The 21,820-nt window shown below is 39.6% G+C and overlaps 1 protein-coding gene across 2 annotated transcripts in view; it reads left to right on the forward strand.

The window, feature by feature from the left end:
• Nucleotides 1-2,752: 2,752 nt before the first annotated feature.
• The window catches only part of DAPP1 (dual adaptor of phosphotyrosine and 3-phosphoinositides 1), a 267,600-nt gene continuing 248,532 nt past the window's right edge, over nucleotides 2,753-21,820 (forward strand). For both annotated transcript variants that reach the window (XM_053703479.1, XM_053703480.1), the window contains exon 1: nucleotides 2,753-3,001. In XM_053703479.1, the coding sequence (XP_053559454.1) occupies nucleotides 2,883-3,001 (119 nt within the window). In that variant the 5' untranslated portion in view covers nucleotides 2,753-2,882. The remainder of the gene's footprint in view (nucleotides 3,002-21,820) is intronic.

The raw sequence follows: 21,820 nt of genomic DNA on the forward strand, positions 1-21,820 counted from the left end.
GAAATCTTATCATGTAGAAGTAACTCATATTGTTTTATAAGAATTGAGACTATTATTGTTCAATGTAGTATATACTGTCTCTTTAAGACTGCATCTTATTTATTAAGCTAGTGTCCAATTGAAATCTTATCATGTAGAAGTAACTCATGTTGTTTTATAAGAATTGAGACTATTATTGTTCAATGTAGTATATACTGTCTCTTTAAGACTGCATCTTATTTACTAAGCCAGTGTCCAATTGAAATCTTATCATGTAGAAGTAACTCATGTTGTTTTATAAGAATTGAGACTATTATTGTTCAATGTAGTATATACTGTCTCTTTAAGACTGCATCTTAAACTTAGTAGCAAGCCTATAGTCATTAATAGATTCTTATCAAAGATACTCAGGGATAATAGTGGATCCACCTTTACAGCAATGGTGATTAAGAGATAGAATCCTGCGAGTGGGTTAATGCAGGTTATGTGATATGAATAGTCACAATTTTGTAATGAAGTGTTTAGGCTTGTATTTTGTGTATTTGCCAGAATATAGTTTCTTACTATTTTTGATGGGCTAACTAGCACACACACTGTTTTCTCTTTGCCCCTTCTTTTTTTACTCTCTCCCCTTTTATCTGTGTGTGAGTATGTTTGATGTGGTCACTGTATGAGAGTGTGTGTGTGATATCTGTTTTGTATGGTGTGTGTGTGTGATGTGTGGTTTGTATGGTGTGTGTGTGTAATGTGTGGTTTGTATGGTGAGTGTGTGTGATGTGTGGTTTGTATGGTGTGTGTGTGTGGTTTGTATGGTGTGTGTGTGTGATGTGTGGTTTGTATGGTGAGTGTGTGTGGTGTGTGGTTTGTATGGTGAGTGTGTGTGATGTGTGTTGTGTCTGTGTCTCTGTCTCTCTCTCCCCTCTGTGCGTGTGTGTCTTGCTTTCCCTTCTGTGTATGACTCTCACTCTGTCTCTCACTCTTACACTCTCTCACTCTCTCTAGGTTTATTGTATTAATTTGAGGGAAACTGTTTTTTAAAAAATAAAAAAAAAAGCTTAAAGGGACAGTCAAGTCCAAAAAACTTTCATGATTTAAATAGGGCATGCAATTTTAAACAACTTCCCAATTTACTTTTATCACCAATTTTGCTTTGTTCTCTTGGTATTCTTAGTTGAAAGCTAAACCTAGGAGGTTCATATGCTAATTTCTTAGACCTTGAAGACTGCCTCTAATCTGAATACATTTTGACCACTAGAGGGCATTAGTTCACATGTTTCATATAGATAACATTGAGCTCATGCACGTAAAGTGACCTAGGAGTGAGCACTGATTGGCTAAACTGCATATCTGTCAAAAGAACTGAAATAAGGGGGCAGTCAGCAGAGGCTTAGATACAAGATAATTACAGAGGTAAAAAGTATATTTTTATAACTGTGCTGGTTATGCAAAACTGGGGAATGGGTAATAAAGGGATTATCTTTCTTTTTAAACAACAAAAATTCTGGTGTTGACTGTCCCTTTAAGCAGAGGTGTACAAGATCTGGAGGAGTTTTTCTCAAGCACTTTTAGAGCTTCATCTTATTTTTGAGTGTATAGAAAGTGTATTTTTGTTAATACAAATGTGTAATACACGCATGTATGAAATATCAAATTACCTCCCATTTCTACATGAAATATCAAATTTACACATTTTGCAACGCAAAAATCTGAAGTTAAAAAATGGGACCACTTTGAAATTTCATGGAACCACTAGTTCTTGGGCAACTTTTTTCCCTGTTTGTGTGTGTGTGTGTATGTATATATATATATATATATATATATATATACATACATATTTTATATATCACACATATTGTGCCAGTAAGTACACTCTCCAGCAGCATATCTTGTGAAATATTAATATTGCAGAAGCCATATGTGTGTGCACATAGGTGACTGTTGGTCCTTATGAATGTCTATGACCCGAGGGGGGGGGCCCTTTATTGATTCTTGCACCGGGGCCCTGGACTTTCTAGTTACGCCTCTGGCATGAGCACAATGTTATTTATATGAAACACATGAACTAATGCCCTCTAGCTGTGAAAACTGTCAAATGCATTCAAATAAGAGGCGTCCCTCAAAGGTTTAGAAATTAGCATATGAGCCTCCTAGGTTTGGCTTTCAACTACGAATACCAAGAGAACAAAGCAAAATTGATGAGAAAAGTAAATAAGAAACTTGTTTAACATTACATGCCCTATCTCAATCATGAAAGTTCAATTTGGACTTTACTATCCCTTTAAGCTGTTTAAATATCTATTTTTAACAAGCACAAAATGCATATTTTTACTCAGTGAATACTGTTGTGCTCATGTAAATTGCCTGGCAGGTGTATTTGAGAGATAATGGCAGACCCTTACAATCTTAAAGGGACATGAAACCCACATTTTTTATTTCATGATTCAGATAGAGCATGTGATTTTAAACAACTTTCCAATTACAAAGAATACCAAGAAAATTAAGCAAATTAGATAATAGTCAATAGGAAAGTTGTTTAACACTGTATGCTTTATCTGGGCCAAAAAAAAGAAATAAAACTGACTTCATGTCCCTTTAAAAACAAAAACAAAGTTGGATTTCTATACTTTTGAATACCTACAATGATAGCAGAACTATGATCTTGGCACAATACCTCACAGACAATTTAAAGCTTCTTTTCCTATGTTGCAATCCCTCCAATGCATTTTTAATGACTTTGCACTGAGCACATTTGGGCGGACCTGAGCAACTTCCTTGTTTCTGTTTCAGCTGTGCAGCCAGGTCTAGCTGGCTAAGATTCACTGTGCCCCACTCTCAGGTTGTGACACTCATACAGGAATTTCTGGTCCTGGCTGTGTGATGAAAACCAAGTGTGAGATGAAATCATGACTTACCGTGCGCACAGGGCAAGCTGGATATACCCGGGGGTTCACATGCATCAGCCAAACGAGGAGGAGGAGGAAAACGCAGAGCACTTAGGAGAAAATGAGCTAGATTCCTTAAGGTAAGATTAAACCATCAAATATTACTAAACAGTTGAACATGTATGACCCATGTTAGGGATTCCCTATGCTGTATACAGTATTTGTGCAGAAGTTTTTTTTTCCATATAAACTTGTATTATTTAGTGTGGAAAGTGCTCCCCCCCCCTTTTTTTTTCTTCCTCTTCAGCCTGTATACGTTATGAGATTCCCAAATATTGTTTAACAACATTTGCACAATATGGAAAATGTGTGCAGTATATCAAATGACATGAGAAGCAAGATAAGATATCACACTCTGGAAGTTGGTACCCAGGGGACTATTAGGAAATAATGATATATGTGAATGGGTAGCTGAGGTATAAATCATACAATATAATTCTTATACAGTGTTGAGACACAGATCAACTTATTCTATATCAGAAATTATTTAGAACTTTGCTGCCAGTAAACGTTTTGTTTCTACATGCCCAGTAATGGCTTTAGCATTTACATGTTTATTATTATTGCTGCATTTTCGTGTTATGGAATTATTTACAAAGTGCAATAATATTAGCAAATTGTATTTATATTTTACAAGCACAAGGAAGTTTGTAGCAGAAAATATTCAGATGTCCAAAGCTTATATCTACAAAGAATGTATTGTATTAATCATATAGCTACATGCTGGATTATGTGTCAAGGAAAGGAATGCTTGTATTTAGACATAGACACATTACCTGCGTATAGGGCAAAACACAGAGTGCCATATCAAGTAGTGAACAAATGACATGTTCTAGCTAACTAGAGCATGTGATTTTTACAGTACAATGATAGGAAATATGAGCCTGTTATTGCCATTATGTGTATGCGATCTAATATTACAGGTCCAACAAATACAACCACAATGAAGAAGGAATAAAGTTTGGTATAAACATTACAAGAGCAGTGATGTCTGATGATAAAATGCACTGTATAATTTGTATGTACAGATCTGGGAGACTCTTGGGGAGAATAGAATCCTCTCTTGTTGAGGTGGGAAAGATTATAAACATAATGTGAGAAGCAGATGTAGAATTGAGGATGTTGGAAACCACATTCGAACATTGTTGCTGGACTATCTAGACATTTCACCTTGGATGATTAAACAGTCCTTATACGATAGGCAAAATTGTCTTTGATGTAAAGAGATCTCCATGAAAACTTAAATTGTGTTCTACTCAGCTAATTGTAATTTGCATACTGCTTTGTGAAATGTAATGTTTACTGAAAAATCCTTAAAGGGACACTGAACCCATTTTTTTTTCTTTTGTGATTCAGATAGAGCATGCAATTTTAAGCATCTTTCTATTTTACTCCTATTATCAATTTTTCTTTGTTCTCTTGCTATCTTTATTTGAAAAAGAAAGTCCAGAACCTTGGACATCACTTGTTTATTGGTTGATGAATTTATCCACCAATCAGCAAGAACAACCCAGGTTGTTAACCAAAATGGGCTGGCATTTAAACGTACATTCTTGCTTTTCAAATAAAGATACCAAGAGAATGAAGAACATTTGCTAATAGGAGTAAATTGGAAAGTTGCTTAAAATTACATGCTCTATCTGAATCACAAAAGAAAAAAATTGGGTTCAGTGTCCCTTTAATAAAAAAGTTTTTTTTTAAAAAAATATGCTGTATATGCACACACAATATGGCCCAAAGTATGTGCACACCTGAACCCCCTGGAAGATTTGTCACATGATTTTGGAGTGTGTCTGTTGGAAATTGTTCTCATTCAGCCAAGATATCAGTTGTGAGGTCAGGCACTAATGTTGGACTAGAAGGTCTGTCTCGCAATCAGGGTTGAGTTCCTTCACATCAAACTTGTCAAACCATGGACCTGGCTTTGTGCACAGGGGCAGTCATGCTGGAACAGGAAAGGGCCCTCCCCAGACTGTTGCCATAAAGATAGAATCCCCAAACTGTCCAAAATGTCTTTGTATTCTGTAGCAAGATTTTTTTTTCTTTCATGAGTCAGAGCATACAATTTTAAACAACTGTGCAATTTTCTTCTATTATCTAATACGTAGGAAGGCTCAATATTAGCTACACAACACACTACAGGGAGCTAGCTTGTGATTGGTGGCTAAATACATATGCATCTTGTCATTGGTTAACCAGTTGTGTTCAGTAGTGCAGTAGTGAATTGCTGCACTGGAACCAACTATGCAAAGGTTAAGCACATAATTTTATGCAAGAAGCTGATTGGTGGTTGCACATATATGCCTCTTGTCATTGGTTTATCTGGCTCCCAAAAAATTCATTGCTGCTCCTTCAACAAAGGATAACAAGAGAATGAAAAAAATGTGATAATAGAGGTAAACTGAAAAGTTGTTTAAAATTGTATGATCTATCTGAATCATGAAAGGAAAATGTTGGTCTTCATGTCCCTTTAAGAGGATCCTTCACTGGAACTAAAGGGCCTAGTTCAAACCCTGACATTAGCCCCAGACCATTATCCCTACTCCACCAAACTTTACAGTAGGCACTATGCATTCCAGTAGATAGTATTCTCTCGGCATCCACACCCAGATTCTGCTATCAGACAATGAAGCATGATTTATCACTCCAGAGAACACGTTTCCATTGTGTCCAGTGGCAGCGTGCTTTACTCCACTCCTGCTAATGCTCTGCATTGTGCATGTTGTTATGAGACTTGTGTAATGCTGCTCAGCTATGGAAACCGACTGTGAGATTGTGTGGTCTTCTACTTCGTGGCTGAGCTGCTGTTGTTCCTAGATGTTTCTACTTCACAATAACAGCAGTTGACCAGGAAGATCTAGAGGGGCAGAAGTTTCACAAACTGACTTGTGGCACATTTAAAGTCAATGAGCTCTTCATTACGTCAGTGTTTGTCTATGGATATGTCATGGTAATGTAAATGATTGTATGCACCTGTTAGCAATAGGTGTGGCTGAAAACCCTGAACTAAATAATAAGTAGGAGTATCCACATACTTATTGGTTATATAGTGTATATATTGATATATTTTTCCCAAATAGTAATTTAAGGGATACTAAATCCCCAAAAAATGATTTCATGATTCAAATAGAGCATGCAATTTTAAGCAACTTTCTAATTTACTCCTTTATATTATTACTATTATTTCTTTGTTTTCTTGCTATCTTTACTTTTAAAAGCAGGAATGTAAAGCTTAGGAGCCGGCCCATTTTTGGTTCAGAACCTGGGTTACATTTGCTTATTGGTTAATTTAATGTAATCCCCAATAAGCAAGCTCTATCCAGGGTCCTGAACCTAAAATGCTCTGGCTCCTAAGCTTTACATTCCTGGGGCACGATCAAATATATGGCGCAGGTTTCGGTGCAAGCGTGGGAACCTTCGCCGCCCTTAATTTCACCTTGCACATCGGGGTATTACATATACCCCACCGGCAGTTCATAACGTGCCGTAAGTCTGATAAACTAGCGATGTCCAGAAATAAGCGTAAATACAAATTTCTGGAGTCGCCAGTGACTTACGGCACTTTAAAAACTGCCGGCGCCTAAGAAAAGTAAAGAAAATAACAAATCTCCCGTAAAAGTCTAACACGTCTCCCAAAAATAAGCCCCAACATGTAAAACCCCTATATCCACAATCCCCCCCTCTCACTACTAATAATAAATGTATTAACCCCTAGACCGACAACCCCCCACAACGCAATATGCCTATTTAAACTATTAACCCCTATATCCGCCATCAAACCTACACCGCAAGTAATAACTCAATTATTAACCCCTAAACCGCCATAGCCCACATTGCCTATTAAATGTATTAACCCCTAATCTGTCACCGCCACTATAATAAATTTATTAACCCCTAAACCTGAAAAAAAATAATTCGCTGATTACTTTGGGGCAATGCCCCGCAAAAAGACCTTTTAAGGGCTATTTGTAATTTAGTATAGGGTAGGGAATTTTATTATTTGGGGGGGGCTTTTTTTATTAGGGGGCTTAGATTAGGTGTAATTAGTTTAAACTTCTTGTAATTTTTTTTAATTTTCTGTAATTTAGTGTTTGTTTGTTTTTTGTACTTTAGTTTATTTTATTGTATTTAATGTTAGGTAATTGTAGTTAATTAATTTAATTTATTTAATGATAGTGTAGTGTTAGGTTTAAATGTAACTTAGATTAGGTTTTATTTTACAGGTAAATTTGTACTTATTTTAGCTAGGAAGTTATTAAAAAGTTATTAACTATTTAATAACTATTGTACCTAGTTAAAATAAATACAAAGTTTATTTTATAGGTAAGTATTTAGTTTTAAATAGGAATAATTTAGTTAATAATAGTACATTTATTTAGATTTATTTAAATAATATTTAAGTTAGGGGGTGTTAGGGTTAAGGTTAGACTTAGGTTTAGGGGTTAATACATTTAATAGGCTATGTGGGCTATGGCGGTTTAGGGGTTAATACTTGAATAGGTTTATTGCGTTGTGGGTTAATGGCGGATTAGGGGTTAATTGTTTTAAGAGGTAGTTTGCGATGTTGGGGTTGGCGGATTTAGGGGTTAATATTTTAGTTATTACTTGCGTTGTGGGCTATGGCAGTTTAGGTATTAATAGACTTTATTAGTTATTGTGGTGGGGGATTGCGGTTGACAGGTAGATAGACACTGTTGATGCATTAGGTGTTAGTTTATTTTTGCAGGCATTTTCGGGAGTTACGGTGCTCCCATACTCAGCGCAAGGCCTGCTACGGCTGCCTTTTATGGCGAGGTAAAACTGGAGTAAGATTTCTCCATTTTCGCCACGTAAGGCCTTGCGCTGGATATTGGATACCGATTTACGACGTGGTCCCATGTTAGCCTATGGGAGTAATAATTGCGAGCGAAGGGTGAAATATACGCGCGTAACTTGTATGCTACACCGTATATGTAATACCAAAATCGCGTAAAAACTGGCGGTGGAGGATTTTGCAGGCGACGCTGCATTTGTAATGGAGACCCTGCTTTTTAAGTAAAGATAGCAAGAGAACCAAGAAAAATTCTTAGATTCTTGCACCTGGGGCCTGTTTTTTCTAGTTACGCCTCTGGTTTGCACATTGTATTTGCAGAATATACATTCCTATTGCAGCACTGACAAACACACATTTTGGACTATGTGCTATGTGCTAAAACTATTATCTAAGGGGATATTATATAGCCATGAAAGTGCAAAGATATGTTATTCCTGTAGGGCTGTAGGGACCCCATCAGTGCTTAGACTGTTACTTCTGAGAGGATAAATGGGGCAGAGAGAGGAAAAGTGAAAGTGTAGAAAAAAAAGTAAAGCTAAAAGGATACTCTAGTCAAAATAAAACTTTTATGATTCAGATAGAGCATGCAATTTTAAGCAACTTTCTAATTTACTCTTATTATCAATTTTCTTTGTTCTCTTGGTATCTTTATTTGAAAAAGCAACAATGTAAACTTAGGAGCCGGCCCATTTTTGGGTCAGCACCTGGGTAGTGCTTGCTGATTGGCGTCTAAATGTCGCAATCAATCAGAAAGCGCTATGCAGGTGCTGACCCCAAAAATGGGCTGGCTCCTAAGCTTACATTCTTGCTTTTTCAAATAAGCATACCAAAAGAACGAGGAAAAACTGATAATAGGAGTAAATTAGAAAGTTACTTAATATTGCATGCTCTATCGTAATGATGAAAGTTTAATTTTGACCAGACTATCCCTTTTTAAGGGAGAATGGAGAGAAAAACATAAATTATGCTTACCTGATAATTTTCTTTTCTTCAGTGGGAAAGAGTCCACAGCCGCATTCATTATTTATGGGAAATAAGAACCTGGCCAACAGGAGGAGGCAAAGGCATAAATACTCCTCCCACTTCCCCTATCCCCAGTCATTCAGCTGAGGAACAAGGAACAGTGGAAGAAGCATCAAGGTGAAAAGGTGCCAGAAGATAAACAACAACAACGCCTCAACAAAAACGTGCGGGGGACTGTGGACTCTTTCCCACGGAAGAAAAGAAAATTATCAGGCAAGCATAATTTTATGTTTTTCTTCCTAATAGGAAAGAGTCCACAGCCGCATTCATTACTTATGGGAAATTGATACCCAAGCCAAAAAGGACACAGAATGCCAAAACGGGAGGGTAAGAGGCGGACCAATAAAAGCACCAACCTAAAAACAGATTCCCAAGAAACAAAATCCTAGTTCGTCCGAAACGGGGATCAACAAACATTTTGGAAAACAAAAAGCGGTTCCAGAAACACAAATCTTCCAACAGTCCAAAGAACTTAGAACCACAAGCGGGACCAACTGAGAGCACCCACCTCAAGGACAGCATCTGTCAGGGGCAACAACTCCGCCGCAGCCCCTCAACCAAGCGAGGGACTTGACTAAAAATTCCCAGAGGGAAGATACAAGACAGAAAAAAAGGAGCAACATCCAGGGTGACAAGGAGACAACCCAGAGCCACCCAGTAGGCTACACCCGAACAGACTATATGAAAAGTCAGGAAAGGACCAGAAGAGAAACAAACAATCTCAATGACCAGCTAACCCAAAAACAGCGAGACAGCGTGGACACGCGTCACCATATAAATGAGGACGTGAAGGAAAAACCCCCACCCCAGTGAGCAGGGAAAACAGATCAAGTCCCACACCCCAGACTACAAGAGACTGAGGACGCCTCACAAGCAAGGAAAAATTTCCGTAGCCGGAAAAAGCTAAGGAGAGAGACATGAAATAGATGACAAAAACTAGTGGCGCAAAATAAGCAGAGCCCCCATTCGAAAATGGATACGAAACAGCCCGCTCCTGCGCAACTGAAACTGCGCAGATCCACACTACACCACTATAGACCGCTGAGCAGTGGGACATCCTTCCTGAATCAACCTTTCTGAACAAAGGGATCCAAAGTATCCAACTCCCCCAGAGGGTTCAGAAAAAACACCTTACAAGGGACCCTAAAGTGCACACTAGTGTTCAAGGAGCAACCATCGCCCTGGAGACAACGGCAACCTTCTGCAAGCTGGGTAGTGAAGCTAACCATAGGCCAAAATAGCTGACCAACCGAACCCCACACAAGAGGAAGTGAAGGACCACCAGGCACACTTGAGAAAAGCGACCAGACCCTGGGAAAAAACCCCAGAGACCTAAGGACACAATCCCTAAGGGCAAGCCCACAGTCATCAGATATAAAATAACAAGTAATCGCAGCTGAGTACAAACTCCAGAACTGCAGCTTGCTAGACGGACAAGCTAACCACTAAGCCACCTAGGCTCAATAGCTTGCCAGTAGACAAAGTAAAATAACCGCAGCTGTTTCCCAACAGCAAATCTTCTGCTACAAGGCAGCAAAGCTAATCCAAGAGAGACAAGAGTCCCTAAGAAAAACCTGAGACAGGGAGCACGAGTCCCCCGGACACCCAACCAATCTACAAATGATTGTACAGGCACAGAACGCCCAAAGTGTTGAGTGACCCGTTCAAATCCTAGTATAGAAAGGAATAGAGACCTCCCAGAACCCCACAAAAAGGGTCAAGACTGAGAGCAACCGCTCGAGCCCCCTTAACACAAGCGGCAAGGCGACCAACAAGCTCAACCCATGCGCCGTGACAAAGTCTGCAGAAGGCAGAGACAAAGGGGAAAAAGAGGTCAAACCAAGCTAGAGCTAGTCTTAGACACGAAAGAGGAATAGGAAATTGGAACCCCTTAACAAAAAGGTCCAGAGTCCATCCTCCCCAAAGGTATCAAACCAAAAATACCCCAGACTCCCTAAAAGGGAGACAATAGGACCCATCCTGACCCGACCCCAAAACCCAGGGGTATAACAGGGACATACGGATAGGATAAAGGGCTAGACTGCCAAAAACCTAGACTCTCCCAAGAGATCCATGACAGAATCATAAGAAGGAATCCAGACTTCCATACATCAGCGCCCAAGGCAACACGCCCCAAGCCAGACCCGCTGGCAGGCTATCTCAATGAGGACAAGAACCTTGAATCAAAATCCAAGAAGGACACAAGAGATACTGCGAAAAACACCCGCAGCACGAGTCCGATAGGGAAAAACCCCTAATCAGTAGCCCCGAGGCACAGGACTCCAAAAACAGAGCCCACCGCGGGGCCCAAACCCCCAAGGGGCAATAAACAACACTGGAGAAGTCACCCCAAAATCCCATCAGAGCCTAAAAAGCTCCCAGGGGCGGAAGTAATGGACATTGGCCACCTCCGCATGACAGCCCAAACTACACAATGGCAAAGACCCTAGGAGAACCATCACAGTAGCTCAAAAGGGCCTAACCGTTCCACGCGGTAGGGACCACACCCCTCGGATCAGGGATGTGAAAGGACGCGGTGGGATACCACCAGTCTCAACGTCGGGTGAGGACTGACACGGGCCCAAGCGTTTCCAACATCCAGAACCGAAGGTCCAGAAGAATAGCGTTTTTTTTTTTTTTATATATAAAAACAAATAACTGAACAAGAGAATTGGCAGGTCCCCCTGGACCAGCCAGGTGCAATGTGTCACTAACAAGTAACAGGTCACACACAAAACTCTGGAAGAAATCCGGGAACAACTTCCATAGAAGAACTTAAATCAAGCAATCCCAGAATTCCCATAGGGAACACAGAAAAAAATTAATCCGGACCGGATAAAGAAAAACAAGGGTACCCGTAGGCATCCGCCCAGAAGAACTATGTCTCCGCAGGACCTGCCAAATGGAAACCATAACCTCCAGAACAAAGGGACTGGGAAAGCTCACAGTAGACCAACCGGGGAGAGACACATCCCCACTAGCCTATCTCGAAAAATCTTGGGAGAACTGAGAAGTCCTCGGACCATAAAGGAAAGGATCCCCCAAAAAGTAAAAAAGTTGTCTTAATAGGACACGCAGCCGCACAATCCTATAACAACAAGGGGAACAAACACCCCCGTGGGGAATAGGATAGTGCCGTTCACAGTCTGAACACCTGGAATAGGCAGGCAGGCACATAACTGCAAGGAAACTTCAGGGTCCTTCAAGCCAATCAGTGCCATTAAAATATTTAATCGCAAATGTCCCACCATCTCCGGGGGAAACAATCCACCCTGTGCGGAGGGGACATTAAAATCGGGACCTCAAAAGTAAAAGGAGTATGATTAGGAAGGTGCCTCCTGAGGTGTAGAGCCCCCAGAGGCCGATGGCTTGGAAGGCCCAGGATCCCCAGAGCCCGAGGGACCTGGCACACTATCCAGGTGCAAGAGACAAAATTGGCAGACTTGCAATAACAGGGCCAAATTACGGTCCTCATCCGAGGACGACTCAGGATCTGATATAAAAATAGTCCCTGCATTTGAATCCTCCATGGCTTAAGACTGCACAAGATAAACAGGGATTGGAAAACAAAAAATATAACTGGCACCTGACACCCACAATGGCTAGGGGCACTCACCACCTCCTATGACCAGACCTCAGAGGAGCAGACTCTTTCCACCGTCGTCACTCAGTCAGGAATGCGGAAGGGGAAGAAGACCCACCCAAGCATAAAAAGCGCCCGGTCACCAGATGCCCTGTGAAATCCCAAAAAGCGCGTCACTAAAGGGCGGCAACACTAGGCCCACAGAAAAAGTTAGGCAAGTCTGTATGAAATAGGCATAACCCGAAGGTATAGTTCTAGGTGGTGTAAACCACAACCGAAAGGACAAGCCAATATGTGCCACCTAGGCATATGTCTTGGCCACAGAGCCCCTATGCACACACACAAGCAGGTTGAATCACATAAGAAACATGATAAAAAAAAAAACCTACCCCGTTCACTAATCCACCCTAAGGAGGAATTATCCCATGATTCCCAGATTGGAGCAGAAGGTGCCTCAGCGAGGCCCATACTTAACTGTCATAATAATCACTTTACAGATAACAGAATAAAATTAAACAATTTTACCGGAATCTACACCATGGAACAGGAACACAGCCTTTCAAGTGTGACGAATAGTAGCATCGCCTCCATCATGGACTTGAGAGAAGACAGCATGTAGCGAAACAAAGTTTGGCAATGCTAAGTGCTGAAACGGAGCTGTGAATACGGATGGTGTCGCAGGGGAAGCTCCCACTGCAACTCCGGACTCTCACTTTCGCCCAGGCCCTACACGAGAGACTGACAGGACTACTTAAAACTTTTGTCTCATGTCGAAGGGTATCACCCTCCATAAGAGACATATGAAAAAATAATTTTAAAAGAAAACGTCTGACACATCTCTGCCAACCTCCTGGGACGAAAGGCAAAGAATGACTGGTTGAGGAGTATTTATGCCTTTGGCTGGTGGGTCTTTGCCTCCTCCTGATGGCCAGATTCTTATTTCCCATAAGTAATGAATGTGGCTGTGGACTCTTTCCCATTAGGAAGAAAAAAAGAGTGAAGAGATATGAGAGGTGAAAGAGTGTAAAGAGAAGATATGGCCTGAGAGAGAAGAGAGAGGGTAACAAGAGAGACTGAAGAGAGAAGGGAGTCGAAAAAGATAGTTTAGAGCGAGAAGGGAGAGGTAATTATAAAAAAAAATACAGAGCTTGATAAATTGACCCCTAAGTCTTAGAAACACATTCAAATCTGTTATAATTGTTGAAAGTTGTTTGCAACTTTAATTATTGAAAGCCAGCACGCAATAACTTCAGGACTAACCTGACATGCATTAGACCAACTGCGCTAAACCCAAAGATAGTTATGAATACCCCAAGGGGCATATTTATCAAAGTGCGAAGGGACATGATACAATGTAGCGTATCATGTCCGCTGCACATCGATAAATGCATTTATCATTGCATAAGCATTTCACCAGAACTGCTTGTGCAATACCTCCCCCCTTCAGATTTGTGGCCAATCGGCTGCTAGCTGGGGGTTTCAATCAACCCGATCGTATTCGATCGGGCTAATTTCTGTCCGCCGCCTCAGAGCAGCCGGGCAAGTTATGGAGCTTGATAATTCGGCCCCCATGTCTCCTAAATGTATAGATCCCCTACATGATTATATTTTCTTAACTAAAGGTCTTCTATAGCATATACAAGCTACTTTCAAGGTTAGTGTGGACCAATGGTAGAATAACCAGACTTGCCTACCTCCTAATTGCACCCCTCACAATTATGCAATTGATTTAAAAAGATTTAAAAGTAACAAGGGGTGGAGGCGGCGCCAAAAGAGGCAATCTAGCACTTTGAAATAAATTTCTAAAAACCTGGGTAGGTATCAAATCTAAATAGTCTACTAACAACTATATATGTTATGCATATCCCCAATAGATCAGAATGAATACAATTGGACCTTATGATTTAAAATAATTCAATATGTATTTCTCTAGACTAACCCAACCCACTTTTTATCAAATTTTGGACTTCTTAGGAAATTCTTAAAAAATTCTTAAAAAATGCAAGGTGCTGCAGGTTTCAATATCAAATAACAAATTTTTATTACACAAATTCCAGATAATTCTAGAAGAATTCAGAATGTTCAAATAAGTATAAAATCACTTAAATACTGTGACACCGGTGTCCATTAATCTAAAAAATAAAAAATAAATGAGAATTAAAATTACTAATGTCCTTAAAAGACTTTCAAGCAAACTTTAAACAAATAATTGTAACGCTCTAATCAGACAAAGGTTCTAGAACAGTTTCCAACCAACTGTTCTAGAACCTTTGTCTGATTAGAGCGTTACAATTATTTGTTTAAAGTTTGCTTGAAAGTCTTTTAAGGACATTAGTAATTTTAATTCTCATTTATTTTTTATTTTTTAGATTAATGGACACCGGTGTCACAGTATTTAAGTGATTTTATACTTATTTGAACATTCTGAATTCTTCTAGAATTATCTGGAATTTGTGTAATAAAAATTTGTTATTTGATATTGAAACCTGCAGCACCTTGCATTTTTTAAGAATTTTTTAAGAATTTCCTAAGAAGTCCAAATTTGATAAAAAGTGGGTTGGGTTAGTCTAGAGAAATACATATTGAATTATTTTAAATCATAAGGTCCAATTGTATTCATTCTGATCTATTGGGGATATGTATAACATATATAGTTGTTAGTAGACTATTTAGATTTGATACCTACCCAGGTTTTTAGAAATTTATTTCAAAGTGCTAGATTGCCTCTTTTGGCGCCGCCTCCACCCCTTGTTACTTTTAAATCTTCTATAGCATATACGTTTGCAACATGTAACAAGCGGACAAGCGTGGCGCTTTTACAGTAGAACTAAAATATAAACTATCCGACATACTCCATTTTAACAACATCAAACTGTGTACTTTCTAAAGCAGCAACCTTAAAGTAACATAAAGAGTGTTTGGGGGGTATAATAAGGGTTGGAGAGCCCATAGGTGGCTTTTTCACAATTGGTAAAAGGAATATGAAATCCAAAAAATGTATTTTGTGATTCAGACAGAGCATACGGCTAGATTTAGAGTTCGGCGGTAGCCGTCAAAACCAGCGTTAGAGGCTCCTAACGCTGGTTTTGGGCTACCGCTGGTATTTAGAGTCAGTGATTAAAGGGTCTAACGCTCACTTTACAGCCGCGACTTTTCCATACCGCAGATCCCCCTACGCCATTTGCGTAGCCTATCTTTTCAATGGGATCTTCCTAACGCCGGTATTTAGAGTCGTTTCTGCAGTGAGCGTTAGAGCTCTAACGACAAGATTCCAGCCGCCTGAAAATAGCAGGAGTTAAGAGCTTTCTGGCTAACGCCGGTTTATAAAGCTCTTAACTACTGTACCCTAAAGTACACTAACACCCATAAACTACCTATGTACCCCTAAACCGAGGTCCCCCCACATCGCCGCCACTCGATTAAAAATTTTAACCCCTAATCTGCCGACCGCCACCTACGTTATACTTATGTACCCCTAATCTGCTGCCCCTAACACCGCCGACCCCTGTATTATATCTATTAACCCCTAACTTGCCCCCCACAACGTCGCCGCAAGCTACTTAAAATAATTAACCCCTAATCTTCCGACCGCAAATCGCCGCCACCTACGTTATTCCTATGTACCCCTAATCTGCTACCCCTAACATCGCCGACCCCTATGTTATATTTATTAACCCCTAATCTGCCCCCCACAACGTCGCCGACACCTACCTACACTTATTAACCCCTAATCTGCCGAGCGGACCTGAGCGCTACTATAATAAAGTTATTAACCCCTAATCCGCCTCACTAACCCTATCATAAATAGTATTAACCCCTAATCTGCCCTCCCTAACATCGCCGACACCTACCTTCAATTATTAACCCCTAATCTTCCGATCGGAGCTCACCGCTATTCTAATAAATGTATTAACCCCTAAAGCTAAGTCTAACCCTAACACTAACACCCCCCTAAGTTAAATATAATTTTTATCTAACGAAATAAATTAACTCTTATTAAATAAATAATTCCTATTTAAAGCTAAATACTTACCTGTAAAATAAATCCTAATATAGCTACAATATAATTTATAATTATATTATAGCTATTTTAGGATTAATATTTATTTTACAGGCAACTTTGTAATTATTTTAACCAGGTACAATAGCTATTAAATAGTTAAGAACTATTTAATAGTTACCTAGTTAAAATAATAACAAATTTACCTGTAAAATAAATCCTAACCTAAGATATAATTAAACCTAACACTACCCTATCAATAAAATAATTAAATAAACTACCTACAATTACCTACAATTAACCTAACACTACACTATCAATAAATTAATTAAACACAATTGCTACAAATAAATAAAATTAAATAAACTATCTAAAGTACAAAAAATAAAAAAGAACTAAGTTACAGAAAATAATAAAATATTTACAAAGATAAGAAAAATATTACAACAATTTTAAACTAATTACACCTACTCTAAGCCCCCTAATAAAATAACAAAGCCCCCCAAAATAAAAAATTCCCTACCCTATTCTAAAATACAAATATTACAAGCTCTTTTACCTTACCAGCCCTGAACAGGGCCCTTTGCGGGGCATGCCCCAAGAATTTCAGCTCTTTTGCCTGTAAAAAAAAACATACAATACCCCCCCCCCAACATTACAACCCACCACCCACATACCCCTAATCTAACCCAAACCCCCCTTAAATAAACCTAACACTACCCCCCTGATGATCTTCCTACCTTGTCTTCACCATGCCAGGTTCACCGATCCGTCCTGGCTCCAAGATCTTCATCCAACCCAAGCGGGGGCTAGACATCCACTGAAGAAGTCCAGAAGAGGGTCCAAAGTCTTCCTCCTATCCGGCAAGAAGAGGACATCCGGACCGGCAAACATCTTCTCCAAGCGGCATCTTCTATCTTCTTCCATCCGATGACGACCGGCTCCATCTTGAAGACCTCCAGCGCGGATCCATCCTCTTCTTCCGACGACTAGACGACGAATGACGGTTCCTTTAAGGGACGTCATCCAAGATGGCGTCCCTCGAATTCCGATTGGCTGATAGGATTCTATCAGCCAATCGGAATTAAGGTAGGAATTTTCTGATTGGCTGATGGAATCAGCCAATCAGAATATAGTTCAATCCGATTGGCTGATCCAATCAGCCAATCAGATTGAGCTCGCATTCTATTGGCTGTTCCGATCAGCCAATAGAATGCGAGCTCAATCTGATTGGCTGATTGGATCAGCCAATCGGATTGAACTATATTCTGATTGGCTGATTCCATCAGCCAATCAGAAAATTCCTACCTTAATTCCGATTGGCTGATAGAATCCTATCAGCCAATCGGAATTCGAGGGACGCCATCTTGGATGACGTCCCTTAAAGGAACCGTCATTCGTCGTCTAGTCGTCGGAAGAAGAGGATGGATCCGCGCTGGAGGTCTTCAAGATGGAGCCGGTCGTCATCGGATGGAAGAAGATAGAAGATGCCGCTTGGAGAAGATGTTTGCCGGTCCGGATGTCCTCTTCTTGCCGGATAGGAGGAAGACTTTGGACCCTCTTCTGGACTTCTTCAGTGGATGTCTAGCCCCCGCTTGGGTTGGATGAAGATCTTGGAGCCAGGACGGATCGGTGAACCTGGCATGGTGAAGACAAGGTAGGAAGATCATCAGGGGGGTAGTGTTAGGTTTATTTAAGGGGGGTTTGGGTTAGATTAGGGGTATGTGGGTGGTGGGTTGTAATGTTGGGGGGGGGGGGTATTGTATGTTTTTTTTTACAGGCAAAAGAGCTGAAATTCTTGGGGCATGCCCCGCAAAGGGCCCTGTTCAGGGCTGGTAAGGTAAAAGAGCTTGTAATATTTGTATTTTAGAATAGGGTAGTGAATTTTTTATTTTGGGGGGCTTTGTTATTTTATTAGGGGGCTTAGAGTAGGTGTAATTAGTTTAAAATTGTTGTAATATTTTTCTTATGTTTGTAAATATTTTATTATTTTCTGTAACTTAGTTCTTTTTTATTTTTTGTACTTTAGATAGTTTATTTAATTTTATTTATTTGTAGCAATTGTGTTTAATTAATTTATTGATAGTGTAGTGTTAGGTTAATTGTAGGTAATTGTAGGTAGTTTATTTAATTATTTTATTGATAGGGTAGTGTTAGGTTTAATTATATCTTAGGTTAGGATTTATTTTACAGGTAAATTTGTTATTATTTTAACTAGGTAACTATTAAATAGTTCTTAACTATTTAATAGCTATTGTACCTGGTTAAAATAATTACAAAGTTGCCTGTAAAATAAATATTAATCCTAAAATAGCTATAATATAATTATAATTTATATTGTAGCTATATTAGGATTTATTTTACAGGTAAGTATTTAGCTTTAAATAGGAATCATTTATTTAATAAGAGTTAATTTATTTCGTTAGATAAAAATTATATTTAACTTAGGGGGGTGTTAGTGTTAGGGTTAGACTTAGCTTTAGGGGTTAATACATTTATTAGAATAGCGGTGAGCTCCGGTCGGCAGATTAGGGGTTAATAATTGAAGGTAGGTGTCGGCGATGTTAGGGAGGGCAGATTAGGGGTTAATACTATTTATGATAGGGTTAGTGAGGCGGATTAGGGGTTAATAACTTTATTATAGTAGCGCTCAGGTCCGCTCGGCAGATTAGGGGTTAATAAGTGTAGGCAGGTGTCGGCGACGTTGTGGGGGGCAGATTAGGGGTTAATAAATATAACATAGGGGTCGGCGATGTTAGGGCAGCAGATTAGGGGTACATAGGGATAACGTAGGTGGCGGCGGTTTACGGAGCGGCAGATTAGGGGTTAAAAGTGTAATGCAGGGGTCAGCGATAGCGGGGGCGGCAGATTAGGAGTTAATAAGTGTAAGGTTAGGGGTGTTTAGACTCGGGGTACATGTTAGGGTGTTAGGTGCAGACGTAGGAAGTGTTTCCCCATAGGAAACAATGGGGCTGCGTTAGGAGCTGAACGCTGCTTTTTTCCAGGTGTTAGGTTTTTTTTCAGCTCAAACAGCCCCATTGTTTCCTATGGGAGAATCGTGCACGAGCACGTTTTTGAGGCCGGCCGCGTCCGTAAGCAACTCTGGTATCGAGAGTTGCATTTGCGGTAAAAATGCTCTACGCTCCTTTTTTGGAGCCTAACGCAGCATTTGTTTGAACTCTCGATACCAGAGTTAAATTTATGGTGCGGCCAGAAAAAAACCCGCGGAGCGTTAACAGCCCTTTTACCGCCGAACTCTAAATCTAGGCCATAGACTTTTATAAAAAGTTTCCAATTTTACTTCTGTTATCAAATTAGCTTCATTCCAGTGATATTTCTACATGGCAGGAAATAGTGCTGCCATATAGTGCACTAGCAAGTGGATAACATTCTTGCAAAACTGCTGCCATATAGTGCTCCAGAAATGGGCCGGCTCCATTGCTTACATTCCTGCTTTTTTAAATAAAGATACCAAGAGAACAAAGAAAAAAAAAATTTGATAATAGAAGTTAATTAGAAAGTTTTTTTTCTTTTTTTAAATGGCATGCTCTATCTGAATCATGAATAAAATATGTGTTTCATAACCCTTTAAGAGAGTGTTTGAGGGGTATGTATAATGGTAGAAGAACAACTGGGTGGTGCAAGTTTAGCAGAGCAACGTAAGGTGGTAGAATTCATAAAAGTCAGAGATTGCCCGGGGTTATGTTTAAGGGTGGTAGCGAGTGAAAAAGTCAAAGATTGCCCGGGGTTATGTGCATAACAGTGAGAGTGCCAGGGGTTATGTGTAAGAGTGGTAGAGTGTGTAAAATTTAGAGAGTGCCAGGGGTTATGTGTAAAAGTGGTAGCGTGTGTAAAATTCAGACAGTGCTATAGGGTTATATGTAAGAGTGGTAGAGTGTGTAAAATTCAGACAGTGCTATAGGGTTATATGTAAGAGTGGTAGAGTGTGTAAAATTCAGACAGTGCTATAGGGTTATATGTAAGAGTGGTAGAGTGTGTAAAATTCAGACAGTGCTATAGGGTTATATGTAAGAGTGGTAGAGTGTGTAAAATTCAGACAGTGCTATAGGGTTATATGTAAGAGTGGTAGAGTGTGTAAAATTCAGACAGTGCTATAGGGTTATATGTAAGAGTGGTAGAGTGTGTAAAATTCAGACAGTGCTATAGGGTTATATGTAAGAGTGGTAGAGTGTGTAAAATTCAGACAGTGCTATAGGGTTATATGTAAGAGTGGTAGAGTGTGTAAAATTCAGACAGTGCTATAGGGTTATATGTAAGAGTGGTAGAGTGTGAAAAATTCAGACAGTGCTATAGGGTTATATGTAAGAGTGGTAGAGTGTGTAAAATTCAGACAGTGCTTTAGGGTTATATGTAAGAGTGGTAGAGTGTGTAAAATTCAGACAGTGCTATAGGGTTATATGTAAGAGTGGAAGAGTGTGTAAAATTCAGACAGTGCTATAGGGTTATATGTAAGAGTGGTAGAGTGTGTAAAATTCAGACAGTGCTATAGGGTTATATGTAAGAGTGGTAGAGTGTGTAAAATTCAGACAGTGCTATAGGGTTATATGTAAGAGTGGTAGAGTGTGTAAAATTCAGACAGTGCTATAGGGTTATATGTAAGAGTGGTAGAGTGTGTAAAATTCAGACAGTGCTATAGGGTTATATGTAAGAGTGGTAGAGTGTGTAAAATTCAGACAGTGCTATAGGGTTATATGTAAGAGTAGTAGAGTGTGTAAAATTCAGACAGTGCTTTAGGGTTATATGTAAGAGTGGTAGAGTGTGTAAAATTCAGACAGTGCTATAGGGTTATATGTAAGAGTGGTAGAGTGTGTAAAATTCAGACAGTGCTTTAGGGTTATATGTAAGAGTGGTAGAGTGTGTAAAATTCAGACAGTGCTATAGGGTTATATGTAAGAGTGGTAGAGTGTGTAAAATTCAGACAGTGCTATAGGGTTATATGTAAGAGTGGTAGAGTGTGTAAAATTCAGACAGTGCTATAGGGTTATATGTAAGAGTGGTAGAGTGTGTAAAATTCAGAGAGTGCCAGAGGTTATGTGTAAAAATGGTAGAGGGCAGAAAAGTCAGAGAGTGCCTTGGTATGTTCACAAATGTGGTACAATTGGTAAAAAATAAAAACAAAACTGTACCTGAGTATGCATCTCTATGCATGGTTTCCACGCCAACACTCACAGGGCAGCCCTCATGGAATTCTATAAAAAAGGGGCTGTCCCTGCGAGTGGCGAGATGTCTCCCATACAAATAATGAGAGTTCTCTGCTAGGTAGAAATGCGCAATGGAGGGCGAGATGCAGAGGAGGAAACCGGCGTGTTTCTAAACTTGAATATTATGCCTAATACAAAATAAATTACACAGTTTTCAATGCACTGCACCTTTAGTAATCTGTAATTTATGTAAGCTTAGGTTTTCGTTTCATAGCAATTAGTGTTTTGAGTATTTTGGTCAAAACTCGCCACCTTTAA

The sequence above is a fragment of the Bombina bombina genome, chromosome 2 (genome assembly GCF_027579735.1).
Source record: "Bombina bombina isolate aBomBom1 chromosome 2, aBomBom1.pri, whole genome shotgun sequence".
Lineage (NCBI taxonomy): Eukaryota > Metazoa > Chordata > Amphibia > Anura > Bombinatoridae > Bombina > Bombina bombina.